Raw genomic sequence first — 18,574 nt, 5'->3', positions numbered from 1 at the left:
CAATAGAGCGTTCACATATATTCATTTTTATGATATGCAAGCAATTGTGAATGATTTATTGAGAAAACATGAAGTTACTGATTCTCAGTGCTGCATTTAGCTTAAAGAATCATCTGTAGCTCTGTTCATCATCAAAACTATTGGAAACCTACAGAATATTAACATAAAAAACATGTATCTCCAACTGAATTGGTGCTACTCAAGACTGATTCTGTCTTTTGAACTATAGTGTGTATGTGTTTATTTCTGTATACAACTGTGGAGTGCATCAGAGTTCAGCTCAAGTGCTCCTATCCTAGAACTTCCTGCCATTGCTAAATCTTTATAGCGGTATCAAAGTTACATAAGTGTTATAATTACATGTTCAGCAGAATGATAACAGCTTCTATCTAAACAGCAATTTAACATGAACAGAGGTCTATCTCACTTATAGGAGCATCTTTAACTTTAATAACTGGAGATGGAACTAAATAATGGGCAATAAAATAAAGTCTCAGACTGTTAACCGAATGTTAAAGGTGAGTATTGTTTGCTGTTACCTGTTAGTTACAAGACAGTTGCATATATTTGAATGTTAGCGGAATATTTGTGTCGTGTTGCAAAATGTGTGTGTGTAGAGTGATGCAGGTTTAAAGACAAAAATGTTGCAATAATTTGCTTTGGCACACAAAACAGCCCATGCTTATTGTCTGTGACTGTTAATCAGTAACTTGGTAATGGAAAGCTTCCATGACTTGTTTTAATGCTAAGATACATAAGCAAGACTAGGTTAAAGTTCACTCTGGGGCCGTGTGGAAAAAATATATATAATGTCATATGATAAGCGGGCGTGGCACAAAAACAATGTGCTTTTTGTGTTTTACCCCTCCCACTCTAGCCCCAAAAACAATAATTCTGTAAAATCTATTTGATATGGACAGTAGTGCAACCTAAATTTTTGTCTATGCAACATAGTTTTGTCCAGTTTTATAGATAAACAATGTGTCATACAGTGTCAGACACCACAAGTCTGTTTCATCTTGCTGTCCAAGTAAACATGAGATGTTTTGAACATGCAGTTTGAACAATGCTAACTTGTGGGGTATAGGCTTGCATTCTGTGTTAGCTGCATTAGCCTCATAGCTTCAATGCAGAACTCAATTAGCAAACTTCAGATATTTGATTTTGCAGAACTGCTCCTTTAAGTTGGCATCTTGGTCTGGAATAACAAATGGCAATTTTAGAACATGACTCTACAAATATCTATTAAAAACATATTGGAATAGGTATTTATATTTAATCACCGGCATTTTTTAAATCCAGAATATCAGTATACTTGCTCCACCAATGCAGTGCATAAATCCTGCAGGTAGAAGTCAAGGGCTTCAGCCAATATTCAAATCAAACATCAGAATTGTGGGAAAAAATGTGACTTTGACTATGGCTGTTGGTGCCTCATGGGGGGGGTTTAAGTGTTTCAGAAACTTTCATGCATATTTCCAGAGTTTACACAGAGTGGTGCAAGAAATAAAAACATCCAGCAAGCAGCAGTTGTGTGACTGGAAACACCTTGCTGTTGAGAGAGGTCAGAGACAAATAGCCAGACTTTCTGTTTATGTTCTCCTGGCCAAAGAAAAAAGGATCATCCAAATTGTTACCAGTGTAAAGTCCAAAAGCCAGGGTCTGTCATGAGTGCATTAATGCCCATGACATGAGTAATTTTCACTTCTGTGAAGATGTCATTAATTGTGAAATATATTTATTTATATATACACTATATTTTGAATAGTTTTCGCTCACCCATCCAAATTATTGAATTCAGGTGTTCCAATCACTTCCATGGCCACAAGTGTATAAAACCAAGCGCCTAGGCATGCAGACTGCTTCTATAAACATTTGTGAAAGAATGGGTCGCTCTCATGAGCTCAGTGAATTCCAGCATGGTACCATGATAGGACACCACTTGTGCAACAGGTCCAGTCGTGAAATTTCCTCACTGCTAAATATTCCACAGTCAACTTTCAGTGGGATTATAACAAAGTGGAAGTGATTGGGAACGACAGCAACTCAGCCATGAAGTGGTAGGCCAAGTAAAATGACAGAGAAGGGTCAGCGGATGCTGAGGCGCATAGTGCGCAGAGGTCGCCAACTTTCTGTAGAGTCAATCACTACAAGACTTCATGAATCACTCATACAAGAATCACTCCAAACTTCATGTGGCCTTCAGATTAGCTCAGGAACAGCATAGAGAGCTTCATGAAATGGATTTCCATGGCCAAGCAGCTGCTTTCAAGCCTTACATCACAAAGTGTTGAATGCAGTGTTGCAAAGTGCCACCACTGGACTCTAGAGCAGTGAAGACTTGTTCTCTAGAGTGACAAATCACGCTTCTCCATCTAGCAATCCAATGGTCAAGTCTGGGTGTGGCAATTGCCAGGAGACTGCATTGTGCCAAGTGTAAAGTTTGGTGGAGTGGAGACTTCGAGGCACGCCTTTTGGTCCGACATCTGTGTCTGACCTCACAAATGCGTTTCTGGAAGAAAACAAATTCAAAAATTCCCATAAACACATTCCTAAACCTTGTGGAAAGCCTTCCCAGAAGAGTTGAAGCAGTTACAGCTGCAAAGGGTGGGCCGACATCATATTACACTCTATGGATTAAGAATGGGATGCGAATACTTTTGGAAATATAGTGTATATATACAGTCCACATATTGCCATTAGCTTGGATTGTGTCAAACCTAATGCATGGAAGGTAGTGTCCACCCTTTGCATATATGTCATTTCAAACTGCCTTTCTTTTTCCTCATCAGCTTTTACTTATCTAAAGCAGTAATGTTTATTGACCTGATTAATAGATGAATGCTCGATATGAGACCTTGTCAGTTAAAGGGTCTTTCTAAAAGAGAACATTCTAGGATTCAGAGTTTATCTGGGGATTGATGTGGTCTGCTGGTGAGTTTGGAAATGGTGTCATTAAAACAGCTTAATAAAAGTAATAAGAATCCCATCAGTGCAGAAATCACTACATTTAGTGATGCCCAATTTCTTCAAATTAGGCAAGACCTAATTTGGCTCAATGGTAAATATTCACATTATTGAAGTAATTGTAATTATTGCATTTTGTGTTTTTAGCAAAGAGATTCTGGTTTAATTTTGGTTTACCTTTAAGTGATGAGTAACTGAGCCTAGATTCTGAGAGTATGAATGAACCCTGAGATTTTATGTATATTGTTTTAATAGACAGGCTTGCTATACAGAGAGAGATTGGCATGCATGATGTGTACTCTGCCTCACACTGCTTATAAAAAGTATACCTCAGTTTGCTTTATAGTTCCAAACTAGATGTGTTAAAAACATGTCCTGATGTGTAACTTTTGAGCAAATTTCTGTTTAGGACAACACATTTTAGAGCAGACTTATTTACATTTTACTCCATTACAAAATCCATTTTGGTGTTAAGTGGCAAAACAGTATGTCAAAAAAATCTCTTCGTTTCTATCATTTTAAAAGTGTTCTGTCAATATCATGTCTCATTTGCTCAAAATACTTGGAATGTTGAAATAATCATTCTTACTGAATGAGTTATAGCTCATTCTTTCTGCTTTATTTGTGACTTACTAAACCAAAATCTTGTGGAGATAAAGCCAGAGAGGCCAGGTTGAGATGGTTTGGACATGTGTTGAGGAGGAATAGTGGATATATTGGGCAAAGAATGTTGGAGATGGAGCTGCCGGGTAGAAGAAGAAGAGGTAGACCTCAGAGAAGGTTTATGGATGTAGTGAAGGTGGACATGGAGATGGCTGGTGTGAAAGTAGAGGAGGCAATGGATAGGGCAAGATGGAGGCAGATGATCCGCTGTGGCGACCACTAAAGGGAGCAGCCGAAAGAAGAAGAAGACTAAACCAAAATCTTGATAAAACACATTTCCTAATGAGTCACACTTTGAAGAGGTCTTTCTCCTATGTGGCAGAAACATGCTTTCATACAAAAAGTATGTGAGACAAGCATGTGGTTATACCTCAGTTTAATAAAGTTGCGTCCATGTTCTTTTGCATGGAACTTCTTAGTAGATAACTCACTAAACTGGCCACCCCCACATCGCATATGTCGCTAAGTAGCGCCTCTCTTAGTAAATCTGCCGTTTTGTGTTACAACCCCAATTCCAATGAAGTTGGGACGTTGTGTAAAACAAATAAAAACAGTATACAATGATTTGCAAATCCTTTTCAACCTATATTCAATTGAATACACTACAAAGACAAGATATTTAATGTTCAAACATATAAACTTTATTGTTTTTTGCATTTTGAATTTCATGCCTGCAACACGTTCCAAAGAAGTTGGGACAGGGGCAACAAAAGGAAGTTGAGGAATGCTCAAAAAACACCTGTTTGGAAAGTTCCACAGGTGAACAGGTTCATTGGAAACAGGCGAGTGTCATGATTGGGTATAAAGGGAGCATCCCTGAAAGGCTCAGTCATTCACAAGCAAGGATAGGGTGAGGTAAACCACTTTGTGAACAACTGCGTGAGCAAATAGTCCAACAGTTTAAGAACAACGTTTCTCAATGTGCAACTGCAAGGAGTTTAGGGATTTCATCATCTACAGTCTATAATATCATCAAAAGATTCAGAGAATCTGGAGAAATCTCTGCAAGTAAGCGGCAAGGCAGAAAACTAAAAGTAACGGATATTACCACATGGGCTCAGGAGCACTTCAGAAAACCATTGTCAGTGAACACATTTCGTCGCTCCATCTAAAAGTGCTAGTTAAAACTCCGCTGGCACACATTGAGTTTAACAAGGTTTATGAGCCTCTGTATTCTGAGGTCAAAATGCAGCACTTCTTGCAATCAAAGTCCAAATGGTGTTAGCAACTTTTTATGTGTTAAACTGTTTATTACTGTCAAATTGGGCTTTTGTCTGGGAAATGTTCCAAACAGTCTGCTGGCATAAATGTTGTTTAACTGCTGATTTGGAAACCTAGTGACCCCTGCTTGCAAACAAACACTATGACCCTTTGCTTATGTTGTTCTGGCTGTCTCACCATCTTTGTGGCTGCACCTAAACCCTTTTTAGTGTTTTAGTGGAAAGTGTAATGAGTTAGTGATACAATTCACTTTAACTATGCAGTCTATTAAATACGGCAACAACGTTTGTTTCTTTTGTCAGTTCTTTGCCTTTTCTGAGGTAAGAAAAGTAATTTACAGTCGTTAATTGGCCTTTTTTCAATTTTATTCAAGCCCTTTTTATGTTTGGTAATAATTGAATGATTTAGACACCAGTTTTATTAACACAGACCCCCCCCCCCCTCAATATGTTAAATTCAGCTAATAAAAAGTAAGTATACATGAAAAATGTACAGAAATGTGTTTTGTGTAGAGGGTGTGGTAACATACTTTCACTTAGAAAGTGGACAGAACATGTCTTTTGGCCAGGGGCGTCCAGACTTTTACGTACGACTACAGATTTCTGAGAGAAAAGGGAATTTATGTACAACATAGCCCTTCAAAAGAACTCATTCATTTGAATTATCAGGCATTTTAAGATACAAACTTTTGCATATAGGGTCTTAGTGTTTTTGTGTGTTTGTTTTTTTGTTGTTTGGTTTTTCAAACAAGAGAGCCGGTGATTCTGGACATAACTGTATAAGTGTGCCTATAATCATAAAGTGGTCATTGGTCACATGACTCCTATGACTTCATATGACTGTTCTTTGAAATTGCCAATGGATGTTTCCAGGTCTTTGACTACTTTAGTCTGAGACAGTGGCCATTAGTAATCATAGATTTACTGTCTGATCTTCTGAACAATTTTATCTCACAGATAAGCCTGCTGCTGTTGCATCATCTGTCTTGTTCCATACCAGGGGAGTAACAGTGGGTAGGCCTGGGTGTGCCTTGGCCTACCCAGACTGATCACAGGCAAATAGAAAAAATAAATGTATTGCTGTGTGGTCTCACAAAGCCCCCCAGCTCTGGAATAATCTTCCTGCTAATGTTCGGGAATCAGACACAGCCTCAATCTTTAAGTCTAGGCTAAAAACTTATTTGTACAGTCAAGCATTTGGTGACTAGTCTTCCCTGTCAGGTCTAGACCTGCTGGAGTCTCCACTGCTCTGTTTTACTATAATCTGTGGTCAGCCACTCTTTACAGTACTAACTCTGTTTTTTTCTTTCCTTTCTCTGCCGAGCTGATCAGCTGCCCATCCTGTGCACCTGATGCTGTTGCCTCTACTGCCTTGATTGGTGCCGCTGCTCACCAGCCTTCTGGACCGGTTTGACCACCACTGAGCTTCTTGCTGTACAGCGCTGTGCAGTCCTCACCCTCAGATCTTTCTTTTCCCACTTTACTATAATACTTCATACTAATAATGTTTGCTATCCGGTGTCGACCATAGGAGGATGGGTTCCCCTTCTGAGTCTTGGTTCCTCTCAAGGTTTCTTCCTCTTTTAGGGAGTTTTTCCTTGCCACCGTCGCCGCTGGCTTGCTCATGGGGGCTCGGACCCGGATTTTCTTTCTTCTTTTCTCTTCTCTCTGTAATACTGATTGTTCTGTAAAGCTGCTTTGTGACAACACCTGTTGTAAAAAGCGCTATATAAATAAATTTTGCTTGCTTGCTTGCTTTCGTCCTCTTTTTGTCCGTCTCTGTTGTCTGATTATTACTCAGTTATGTTGTCTTCGTTGGGCAGATGTTGTGCCTGTGGTAAGCGGATACATGCTTTGTAATGAAGGATGTTGCAGTGTTGGTTGCATTTATATCCAGCATTCTGGTTGAAATGTGCACAGTCTTGTTCTTGTTTTCTATTATCATATGATGAAGCAATCGAATGGATAACAGTGGAACATTTTGTACAACTAAAATGCTCCATTGGGACATTCTCGTTTAAGCTCTAACAGCACAGTTAGGTCTGATGCCATGGGTGTGTATCTCACGCATTCATGCACAGTTATGCAAAGCGTATCTCCATCTGCACAAATTAGTAGGGAGAACTGGACACAACCAAACACAGGATGTAACATGGATTTTTTTTGTATGCAGTTAAACAGTTTAAAGTAGAATGAGCTTTTTGCCACATTTATGCATTTCCATAACTTTGACAGAAACCTGACAAATATTTCTCCAAGATTTATCCTCCACTCTCTTTTTCGGCCATAAAAAATTATTATAAAAAACAGGTTGTGTGTATAAGTCACAGATGTTTTGCATATTTTATTTTGATGACCTTCTTGTTGGCAGTAATATAGCACCATTTGGCACATGTAAATAACTCACAGTGAGAGCTAGCCAGGATAAAGTACATCCTCCTCATAACAGGATTAGTTTTGACACAGAGTGACAACAAAGCCTACCAAAATAAACAGAGAAATCCATATTCTTGTGTATAAATTCAAAACAGTTAATTTTTGGGAAGTTTTTATGCACAGACTAAAGGGTGTATAGGTATTGTCAAGTCAAGTCAAAGTTTATTTATATAGCGTTGTTAACAGCAGATATGGTCACAAAGCAGCTTTACAGAAAAATCCAGGTCAGAGTCTCCATGAGCTACCCAATGGCAACAGTGGCAAAAGGAAGTAAATAAAATGTATTTTATTTATTTACCTTTTTTGGCTGCTCTACTTTGAGGTCAAAAAATTGCCATGTTTTATACTTTTTACCATCATGTTTATTTTGCTGCAGATATATTGTCTTTAGGCTTGAAAGTCCTTCTGGTTCAAATTAATTGAATTTTCCATCACTTTAACAGACTTTCTAGGGCAGGTTACAATTAACAGGGGTTAATTGAAATGTTTGCATTTCCACTGCTTTCAACATAATTGCCAGAAACAAAGTTTATATTTTAATTTGTATGTGTTGGTTAATATTGCCTAAATACATTTTAATGTTACACAAAATGTATGATTTATTCCTGCTTATGGTATAAGTAATTGTTCCATCATCCCTTCTGCAACCAGTACAGTATATCTGTGTATGCATCACAGTTATGGCTTCACCGATATGAAAGTCATGATACAAGTTCTCATACCAACATTTAGGCTAAACTGCATGTCAGCTAATATAATGAAAAATAAAGTTAGGCACTGTTGACTGACATGATTGTCAGTTGACCGCTAATGGTCTTTAAATATTCCTTTAAGTAAAACTCTATTCTAAAATAACATGAATATTTTAGCAAGGGGGCAGAGCTTCCCAGCATTCTTCTGTGCAATTGTTTGTTGGTTTCTGTTAAATACATCTTTTATATGTAATAACATGTTATCTTAATGCTAAAGGTTAGGTTTGGGTGCATATGTTAATATTTTAATGGTGTTTTTGTGTTCAAGTTGATTACTTGTCAGTTGCTGTAACTGAAATGAGGTGGTGACTGTCAGTTAAGCAGTTTTTATAGAGTTAGAGGCATTTCTTCATTGCAGTACAAAACCACTAAACATTGTTGCTTTATTCAGGGTTTTTGCCATGTCTGTGGTACCTCAATATCAGCTGATGTATTGGTTGGCCAATTATATCAGTGAGGCTTGAAACACCAAGTAAAGGAAGTAATTGTCCATTAGTTTTTAAATACCAAAGCTGAGTTTAGTTGGCCGATTATGAACTATTTTTCTTCTGAAATCAACTTTGAAGTCCACAATGACCTCCCAAACTGCCCTTATAAGTCACCTAATGAAAGCACACATGCATGTCTTTTTTCCACCCTTTTTTAATGTTTAAAACATACATTTGCTGACAAGAGATAGTAATTAAGTAGATAATTAGAGCACTACAAAATACAATAAGATTATATTCAGTCAAATTCAAAGTGCTAGCTATACTTCAATTACTGTACTAGTTGATCATTAGTTTGGTAAATGCAAATGTTTTGGACTGAGACACGTGGGTATGTCATGTCCCCTCAGCCCCTCCGTGGACTCCAGTGTACTGGGCCAGCTCACTCCTCGGCAGACAGCTTAAGAAGATTCTGCTTGTCGATCCTGAAGAGACGCCAGCCCTCCTCCAGAGACAGGTCCAAGGCCCCACGTCGCTTGTAGAAGTTGATGGAAGCTTGGTTGGACTCGGCCACAATGAAGTGCATGCTGCTGCAGCGAGTCTTCACTGCTGTCTGTAGAACACAAGTAAAACACTTTAAAATCAGTCATGCAAAATAGGTGTTGTGTTCAGATGGCATTCGTAAGTTTTGAAATTTCTGAATCGACCACAAATAAGTTACATTTGAGTTACAGGTGGTAAACTTTGGTAACTCCCATGTTACCATGACATATGCACCACATTCTTCAGTAGCATTTGAAAACAGTAGATCAAGCTAGAAAAAAAATGCATCAATAATTGGTAGAATTGCTAAATACACTATATGGACAAAAGTACTGGGACACCTAGAAGAGATTTTATGACATCCTGTTTTAAATTCATAGGCATTAATGTGGAGTTGGTCCCCACCTTTGCAGCTATAACAGCTTCCACTCTTCTGGGAAGCTTTGTAAAATATTTCAGAGTGAGTCTGTGGGAATTTTTGCTCCTTCATCCAGAAAAGCTGGAAGAGAAAAGATTCCCCAAACCGTTCCCACAAAGTTAGAAGCATACAATTGTCCAAAGTGTCTTGGTCTGCTGAAACATTAAGATTTCCCTTCACTGGAGCTAAGGGGCCTAGGCCAACCCCTGAAAAACAACCGCATAGCATTATCCCTCCTCCACCACACTTTACAGTTGGCACAATGCAGTCAGGCAGGTAATGTTCTTCTGGCATTTGGCAAACCCAGACTTGTCCATCAGACTGCCCAAAGCATGACTCAAATGATTCATCACTCCACAGAATACGTTTCCACTGCAGAGTCAAGTGGCAGCATGCTTTACACCAGTCCTCCCCACACTTGGCATTCTGCATTTTGATCTTAGGCTTGTGTGTAGCTGCTTGGTCATAAAACCTCATTTCATGAAGCTCCTAATGTGCACTTTTTGCAGATGTTGGTCCCAGAGGCAATTTGGAACTCTTTAGTGAGTAATTCAACAGAGGATAGGCACTGTGTGCTTCAGCACTCGGCAACCCCCTCTCTGAGTTTGTGCTGTCTTCCGCTTCGTGGTTAAGCTGTTGCACCAATGTGCTTCAATTTCACAATAACTGCAATCACAGTTGACAGGCACAGAACTAGCAGGACAGAAATTTCACAAACTGACTTGTGGCAGAGGTGGCATATGATGGTGTCGGGTCACTGAGCTAATCAGTATGACCCATTCTACTGCAAGTGTTTTTCTATCGAGACTGCAAGGCTATGTGCTTAATTTTATTCACCTGTTAGCAAGGAGTGTGGCTGAAACACCTAAACTCAATATTTAGGACGGGTGTCCCAATACTTTTGTCTATATAGTGTATATCACTAGCAAAGGCAGAAGGAAGCCAGGTGTCTATGGTTACTAGGGCACCAAACATTGCATATAGTATTTACTAGTCCCTGTATGAGTAGATTTCTCAATCACCATGAGGGGATTTCCACAGGTTGTGTGACGTATGTGTAATACAGGTTATTGTACAAAAACACTGAGGGATGAAAGCATGGAAATGATACATCATAAAAATTCTGCCAAACTAGTGAAGCAGAGGTAGACAATGCTGTGCTGCAGAATATTACATAACATGACAAATAATAGTAAATTGTATTTTTAGGCCAGAATGCACTTGAGCCCTTGCGTAATTAGAAGGTAGGCCTGATCAATAATGGTGTATATAAAATATTGATTTAAGTCCTAGGTATTCACAGTGTACCATATGGGGAAAAAAAGTGGCTATGTACTTACTTCACTGAGCTTTTTTAGGATTTCAGACCCAATTCCAAAACCTGCAGAGGAGAAAGATGTTTAGAGGACCTCATACACACAAAACCTCACAAAGTGATCACACTTACAGCCAATACTGACCCCTGTATTCTTTCATCACAAAGAAGTCCTCAAGATAGAGCAGCTTTCCAATCCATGGGTCATATGTGAAGTAGTACATGGCAAAGCCAATCACAGAATAACCTGCAAAATGCAAATTATATTTAAAATCTTCTATCTATACTTTGTCAGCTTGGTTATGCTTCACATCTCCTGCCTGTATTTATGCCTAATGTTTGTCTGGTTATGTTGTCATACATCACACTTATGTATGTACGAAATGTATTAAATGACTTGTTTGAGCAGATCATACAAATATGTGCATCATATATAGAAATATTTACACTTCTTAGCTGAATGCATCATACATAAACAAGGGTAGTACAGTAACTACACACTCACAGCTCCACTGTATATCTATAAAATGGATTCCATATGTATGGAAAAAACAGGAGTTCACTCAAAAACAATTTTGGCCCTCTAGGGGGCAGTACAAGGCGATGTACAGAAATAGGTCAGTTATTACAATAACAAGACTGGACTGTTACCACATGTATATACATATTTATTGTTATATAATCAATGTGCTTCTCTGCAATCACACCATCCCTCATCCTGTTTTTACCGTAGTCGTCCACATGCAGCTGAAAAAACACGACTCCCAAGACCAAAACAGAGCCCTGACCAAAACACATAAAGGGGGAGGGGGGAGGTGGTCCCTTACCCTCGGCTTTCTGATGCTCGGTGGGGACTTCTGCCACAACACAGTGGTAGAAGGGGTGATCTCCAAACCCATCCTCAAGCAGATCTGCACACAGATTTTAACCGTTAGACAGAGTGCGACTGGCAGTTTGTATAACTTGCTACACTGGACTTTGGCCTTCCTCCTTATTCTTTCCACCTTAAATAGTGCAGCAGTTACACTGTAGACCCTGTAGACGTTATTGGACCATCTCACCTTTCTCAGTCAACTTTACTTGGTCTTCCATTTCCTCGTATCTGGCCAGTTCCTGTAAATATTGGTGCATCGTGTTATTTACATCCTTCATTTTTCCGTTACAGAAGCGGTGGGCAAAGAGTATGAAGCTCATATAATGGTAGATGTTGCAAAATAGGGGGGCTGCAAGCCACTGGGGGTCATATTTGGATACGGTCGTATATGATACGAGGCTGAGGTTGGATTTTCCGGTCCACCATAAATGGATGTGACTGCTAGACCATTTAAGGTGGACCGGAAAAAAATCGAATAAGAAGCTGGCTTCAGCCTCGTAAGCAGATTAAGCCAAGTTGGTGCGAGGCTTTGTTTCCGCAGATTAGCACCTCATGAAAACCGACAGACTTTAAAGACACGTTCATGCACAACTTCTGCTGTGCATCAGGCACGCACAAAAGGACCGTTGTAGGGAGGAGTTCTGCACTCGGGCTGTTAAATAAACAAAGGATGTGTAAACAGAGCCCACCTTTATGAGTCGCAGTATGTCAGGCACGTCTTTGGGCTCCGCTTTGCGTAAGTTAAAACTGGCCATTTTCTTCTTTTACTCTTTTTCCCTTTTCTCACGAGTCCTCTGTAAGTGAAGCGAAGCAAAAGCTGTTTCTTCATCCGCCTCCCAGGAGTTTCGCCTCCGCACTCAGTCTGGGATCTTTACCCTGCGGTGTGGAGCTCACATGCAGCAGCTCTCCTGCCTGTTCTCCAACTCTTCGAGCGGCTTTTGTTCCCCGTCCGCTTCTTTTATGAGGCTTGGGGGCGGGGCGTTCGCACCACAGTGTCATATTTCCAGATACTTCCCGCCAATGGGAATGCACGGTCGTGTATTGCGTCACGACGCACTGTTGTCTTTAGTCATGTGCTTTTTGCCCTCTGTAAGATTTCGTGCAGGAATCGCTCGGAAACGTTTAATGGAAGAAGGTCTGGCTCATTCCTAACAGATACCTAATTACTGATAAAAATACATGAGTTATACAAACTTATACATTGAATCTATCCAGGTTAAAATGACTTTATACAATTTAAACGTCACATTGAAACGACTTCTTTCTGTAGTAACTGTACGGAAGACAGCCCTTCACTTGTTCTGGCAATATGTAAAAATATCTGGCACATTTTAAATGCCTTTATTGTTCATAATATTAACGTGCAGTATTATTTAATGTGGAAACATGACTTATTTGGTCTTATGGAAAATCATAGAGCTACATACTCACATGTGTACATGATAAATCTTATACTTTTAATGTCGAACTTTTATATAAGTGTAAGTTCTGAAACAAAAGGCCCATTTTTGTTGCATTTATAAAGGACATGGAACATTATGTTGAATTAATGCAGCCCTCTTTGAAACAAAAAGCTATAAGGACTGTTAAAGCATGTATGTACTTTATGTAGTTTGTGTATGTCCCCCTAGCAAATGTATTCATGTATATGTAGACTGTTATATGTATATTTTTGTATGCATATTATGTTGCCTACTACGCTTTACTTCAATAATAAAAAACAGTGCTTTTTGCTCTTTGTTGAACATTGATTATTTTATTTTGTGTAGAAAAAAAATACAAAAACTCACTTAAGAAAGTCTGTGATGTCTGATGTCCTGTTATCATTTTTATAACAAGACTCGCTTCATGAACTCATTTTAGGTGACAATACTCCAGCGTCTCTCTTGATAAACCAGTCTTTTAATAGACTGTCATTAATTAGTGACGCTGACGTCTATTAAAATGATCATAAGCACAAAACACTGAAGGTAAACAGTTTCCATCTGGGAGAACCGAGTGGCTCTGAAATCACTTTTTACACACAAGTAAAGTTTCAGTTTAAGATTTATTTGTAAATTAGTTACAAGTTGAATAAAAACTGGCTTTAAACTCAGGATCACAAATAAGTTTTCCTTTACTATATTGATCTGTCGGTCTCTGTTCATAAACATAAACCAGCCCATACTAATTTACTATAAAATGAAAGTGTTTGTATGAATTCAGAAAAATAGAAACATGCCAGTCACGACTGCATATGTGTACATATTTCTATATTGTGGTCTATTTACACAAAATTAGGTTAGTCCATCATGTAGGTAGACATGTGCTCCCAAATCTTTACGCTGCTGTGCTGATATTGAACCGTGTGTTGCACTGGGTCAGTATGACCAACAGGTCAAAACCAGCTCAGAACAAAGTGACCACTGGGCCCTGATTGGTGTTCTGGCTTTGTGCTTCTTTTGTTTTGACATGTTACATTTTTATACAAACAGAAACCAAAAGGAACGACAGATTTCTCAAAATGTAGTGGAGTAAAAAGTCAGATATTTGACTTTGAAATGTAGTGGAGTGAAAGTAAAGTACAAACTTAAATAAAGTACAGATACACGAAAAAACTACTTAAGTACAGTAACGAATTACATTTACTTAGTTACTGTCCACCACTGGATAAGTTATATCACAGTATGTCACACGCTTTTCTGAGCAGTGCTTAGATGTATCAGTGTTTAAAAGCCACTCCCCAACTGTGTGTTTGATTACAAAGAGAGCACCTTGAGTCCTGTTTCGTTGGATTTAGTGCAGCATGTTGAATATAAATAACTGAATTCATTGTTTCTGATAGTGTGTTTAAAATGTGGGTGTACCTTGTCTGTTGTAACTTATCAGATGTCGGAAAAAAAATACATATAGTGACATATCGTGCATCATAAAAAATCTTCTTAAAGTATTGTAATATGACATTTTGCCATATTATCCACCTCTAAATCCAGATATTATGAAAATCAGATTGGGATACTGTTAGGACATAACTATGGGGCAGTGTGTTAAGGATTGTGGTACTTTTGTTCATGTTATATACTGTTTATTTTGTGTCATATGTAATTAAAACATGTTTTAATTACTACATGAAACTATAAAATAATCTTTCATTCGCATAATGTTAAATGGGTTATAAATATCACCAAAAGGGGTTCTATATAGCACCAAAACGATTCTTCTGACATTATAACAATAGTGGAACTCTTGTCAAAAAGGTTCTATATTGAACCATTTACAGCACATTCTCCTTCAAACTGAAGAACTCTTTCATGATACAAAGATCCCTTTAATCATGCAAAAGGTTCTTTAAGTGTTTATGGTTGTATATAGAACCATTTTCTTTAATAAAGAACCCTTGAAGAACCATAATTTTTAATTGTGTATATATGAAAAAAAAACAAGAAATAATAAACCAACAACAAATGTAGTGCAATAAAAGCCCTTATTGTCTCCATGCACCTACATACAGACCACAAAACAGACAGCTGAAACATAATACAAGTCAGAATCAGGGTCAGAATCAGAATCAGAATCCTTTATTGATCCCAGAGGGAAATTGCAGTTGTTACATTTGCGATCATTTAGGTAAAAGGATAAACACTTTAAAAATTTAGAACAAAAGAGAAAGATTTGCAATGTGTACACAAGATTTAAGTTCTTATGAATACAGTAAAGTGGCAGTGACTGTGATAATAAATATTAAACATCTTGTATAAAGCAGTTCAAATGATTGTATCTCTGAGTTATTGCACAAATAATTATTATTATTATAGTTATAGAGTTTGATGACCACAGGTAAGAATGACCTCCTGTGGCGCTCTGTGGTGCATTTCAGTAGAATGAGTCTTGCACTGAATGAGCTCCTGTGTCTCATCAGATTAGACATTAGACCTTTTCAGAAAGCTCCTGACTTCAGCTTCTCATCTGGTGAGTGAGTTCAGTTATTTGAATAGGTCTGATCCATTCTCCTGACAGTTTGAAGCTATTCAGCTTCCCAGCAATAACTTCAGCTGTGCATCTGCTTTCTTTCTGAATCCACCAGTTTAAAAAGTCAATAAAAATTCAAATCAGCCTGCCCAGAGAAAACAAACCAAAGCAGTTTTTCAAAAGCTCCATCCCGCCTTCAAGACACATCATCAGAAGGGCGCTTTCCCAGTCTTTAAACTGAAAAGTCTCGCTCTAGAGACTACTGCTAGGATGCCATTAAGCATGTTTTCAACAAACATAGTGACGGAGAAATTTTCCATTTTGGCCAGTGTGTCGTTTTAAATGTGGGTTGAGATGCACCGATAGGAGGGTTATTACGGTAGAAATTGTGCGGTCGCTCATACACTAGGAAGTGTACTGCCCTGCCCTGCTCCAGCGTGTGCTTTTGCTAAACAGGCTGAATTTATCGTTCTTATAAACAAACTTGCTAAGTGAAACCCAGGAGTCCAACATGTTTCCCCCCAGGTAAGAGCTGCACATTGTTCATGTGCTCTACTAGTGGTTGGTTAAGCTCCTGGAGATACAGCGATGCTAACCTGAAGTTTTCTGACGTTGCAGTGGAAGGCTAGCTAGTACTGAAGCCACCCAGTAACCTTATTATTTTGACATTTATCTCCTGTACCTTATTGATTGTATCAAGTTGCATTATACTGCAGAACCTGGCTAATTCCACCAGTTTTTCAGAATATCTGAATAAATCAGTCCTTTAGATGTAAACAGAGTCAGTCACAGTGGTTTGGAGTGGTTCATTGTAGAGAATCTTAAGAGACTCTTGATCACATATCTACAACACAGTTTTAGTCATTTTAACTTTAACATTTAGTCATTTAACTAGTCTCCAAAGCCACCAGTGAGCCTACACGTCTGTATGTAATGTTGATGCTGGTAAAATAGTCATAAATGTGCAAAAACAAAGGTTTGTTTGGGCACTATTTTTCTTGCATGCACCCATCCACCATGAATGGCTTAAAAGTTCATTAATATAGATTTTAAAAACAACATGTCAAAGATCAGCCATCGCATATCTAACCATTTTATGTAAGAACTGTCTGTGAGGGAGCTTTCAGAGGGATTGAACTCTTCAGACGTCTGGTTGCTATCACCACCACTGTAAGCAGTTGTGGCTTGACCAGAGCTCAGTCAGTTTCTCTAGAATGGAGCACTTCACACCAAACCACTCTAAATGACTTTGTTTGCATCTCAACCCTTTAATTATGTATAATTTTTAAAAAATCAGTGGAACTTCCCTTTTAATCAGCTTATTGCTAAGGTTTTTATTTGTGTCTTGTTCAGGATCTTGAAGATAGCCACAGCTTTGACATCCAGAGCATTTTCTGTAGGTCCAGTCTGCTTACAGGGGAAAGCTCCTGATATGGCTGAAGGTAACTGTACATGAACTCATCTCAAAGAGCGTGGGCTGCTCTTCTGCTGCATCCACCCAGTCTGGCATCTGTTAGTGACTTAAAAGTTTTGGTTCACCCAAAAATCAAATAAATTTTACAAATCAAAATCAAATCAATTTTTCCCTTACCTCAAACAAAGTCAATCATTCAGGACACGTTTGCTGTTTGATGTTTGTTTACTTAGTTTTGCACTTCATCAGCAAAGCTAATAGATGCTTGTGTCATACCAGAAATTTGGATGACATAGCCTGATATTGGTTTATAGCTTTGAATGCCAAAAATTGTGCAGATTGGATTTTTCATTAAACCATTGCCTTAAGACAAGCAATAACATTTTCATAAAAAACTACATAAAAGCAGTAAATTTATTAATATAATTTGATTATTTATTGATCAAGACGTTTAATATGACATCTTTGTTTTAACTAGACCTTTAATTATATAACATAAGTTAATTAAATGGATTAAGATTTATAATGAGTAATTTAGAGATTGCGATTTCAAATACTCTCGTGAAGCAGTCTCATATAGTTCGATTAATAGCCTGTATAGTGTAATACAGACATGATGGAAGCACTAAACTCTGTACTGGACTAAAACTAGTGATTGGTTTAAACAGCTGGTTTAAAGTGTTTGCTACACTGCTGTTATATTAGTTTTTTTTTTGTAGTAGTAGTCTTTTTTGATCCAGTTGTGTTTCTCCACAGGAAACTCACACTTGCTTGTGACCAATGGTGTGTTGTTGGTAAACTTATATCTAACTATGTTTACTTTGCTTTTACTTTACTCAGGCAGCACAAATGATCTAAAACTTCCTTAATTCTCTCTTTGCATGCAGCTTCATTAACAAGCCATTTTTTCTTTATAATTTTTCTTGTGGCATGTGTCCAATCCTATATATTACACTTATAAAGCACTGCATTTGAACTTTGAAGATAGGGAATCTTAAGGGTTTGCTTTCTAATTCTCTGTACATATTCTGTGTTCAGGCATTTTTCCTCAGCTGTTTCTTGTCATATCATCTCAGTAGTAACCGTTTATTGAAAATGAATATCATCATCATCATCATCATCATCTTCATCACTTTTATTTATATAGCGCCTTTCCCATGCTCAAGGAAGCTTTACAATCAAGGAGCATCATGACAATATGACTGTTTCCTCATAGTCCATGGTCATATGCATTGTTCATTTGTAATCTGTTCATTAGGCAGTTAGTCAGTAGTTTTAGCAGGACGAGCGGAAACACCTGAGACATTGGACAAGTATTGCCCTGTTGGTGTCTGAGGCTTGTTTAAGGCAGGTTGAGATGATATGAAAGCAAGCATGTAATGCATCTGTAACGGGGTGATGCATTAGATTTTGCCAATTGACTTTTTGTCTTTTGTCTTATACAGTACGTAACAGGCTAAGGGAAATAGTAGGAGCATCAACCAACTGGAAGTAAGCATCACAGTCTTCATGAAATATTGTGTTTTTTTTAGATACATAGTATCTCTTTAGAACCACCCCTAAAAGTCATCCCAGCTCATTACATCTGTGTAATAT

At 38.2% G+C, this 18,574-nt stretch overlaps 2 protein-coding genes across 4 annotated transcripts in view; one reads left to right on the top strand and one right to left on the bottom strand.

The window, feature by feature from the left end:
* Positions 1-8,660: 8,660 nt before the first annotated feature.
* sat1b (spermidine/spermine N1-acetyltransferase 1b) lies at positions 8,661-12,570 on the bottom strand. The gene is made up of 6 exons (XM_017722126.2): positions 12,306-12,570; positions 11,804-11,855; positions 11,570-11,653; positions 10,888-10,989; positions 10,768-10,808; positions 8,661-9,079 (listed from the first exon to the last, which is right to left on the bottom strand). The coding sequence occupies exons 1-6, from the start codon at positions 12,369-12,371 to the stop codon at positions 8,909-8,911; spliced, it is 516 nt and encodes a 171-aa protein (XP_017577615.1). The 5' UTR covers positions 12,372-12,570; the 3' UTR covers positions 8,661-8,908.
* A 3,388-nt stretch (positions 12,571-15,958) lies between these two features.
* The window catches only part of LOC108442197 (acyl-coenzyme A thioesterase 9, mitochondrial), a 10,983-nt gene continuing 8,367 nt past the window's right edge, over positions 15,959-18,574 (top strand). Inside the window, exons 1-4 of one of the 3 annotated variants that reach the window (XM_017722127.2) lie at positions 15,959-16,089; positions 16,918-17,006; positions 17,735-17,761; positions 18,424-18,469. In XM_017722127.2, the coding sequence (XP_017577616.2) occupies positions 16,076-16,089; positions 16,918-17,006; positions 17,735-17,761; positions 18,424-18,469 (176 nt within the window). In that variant the 5' untranslated portion in view covers positions 15,959-16,075. The other 2 variants (XM_017722128.2, XM_037533826.1) reach the window with 2 other exon arrangements.

Source organism: Pygocentrus nattereri, chromosome 24 (genome assembly GCF_015220715.1).
Source record: "Pygocentrus nattereri isolate fPygNat1 chromosome 24, fPygNat1.pri, whole genome shotgun sequence".
NCBI lineage: Eukaryota > Metazoa > Chordata > Actinopteri > Characiformes > Serrasalmidae > Pygocentrus > Pygocentrus nattereri.
The sequence above is the reverse complement of the archived record's forward strand: the minus strand, read 5'-3'. Positions and strand labels throughout refer to the sequence as shown.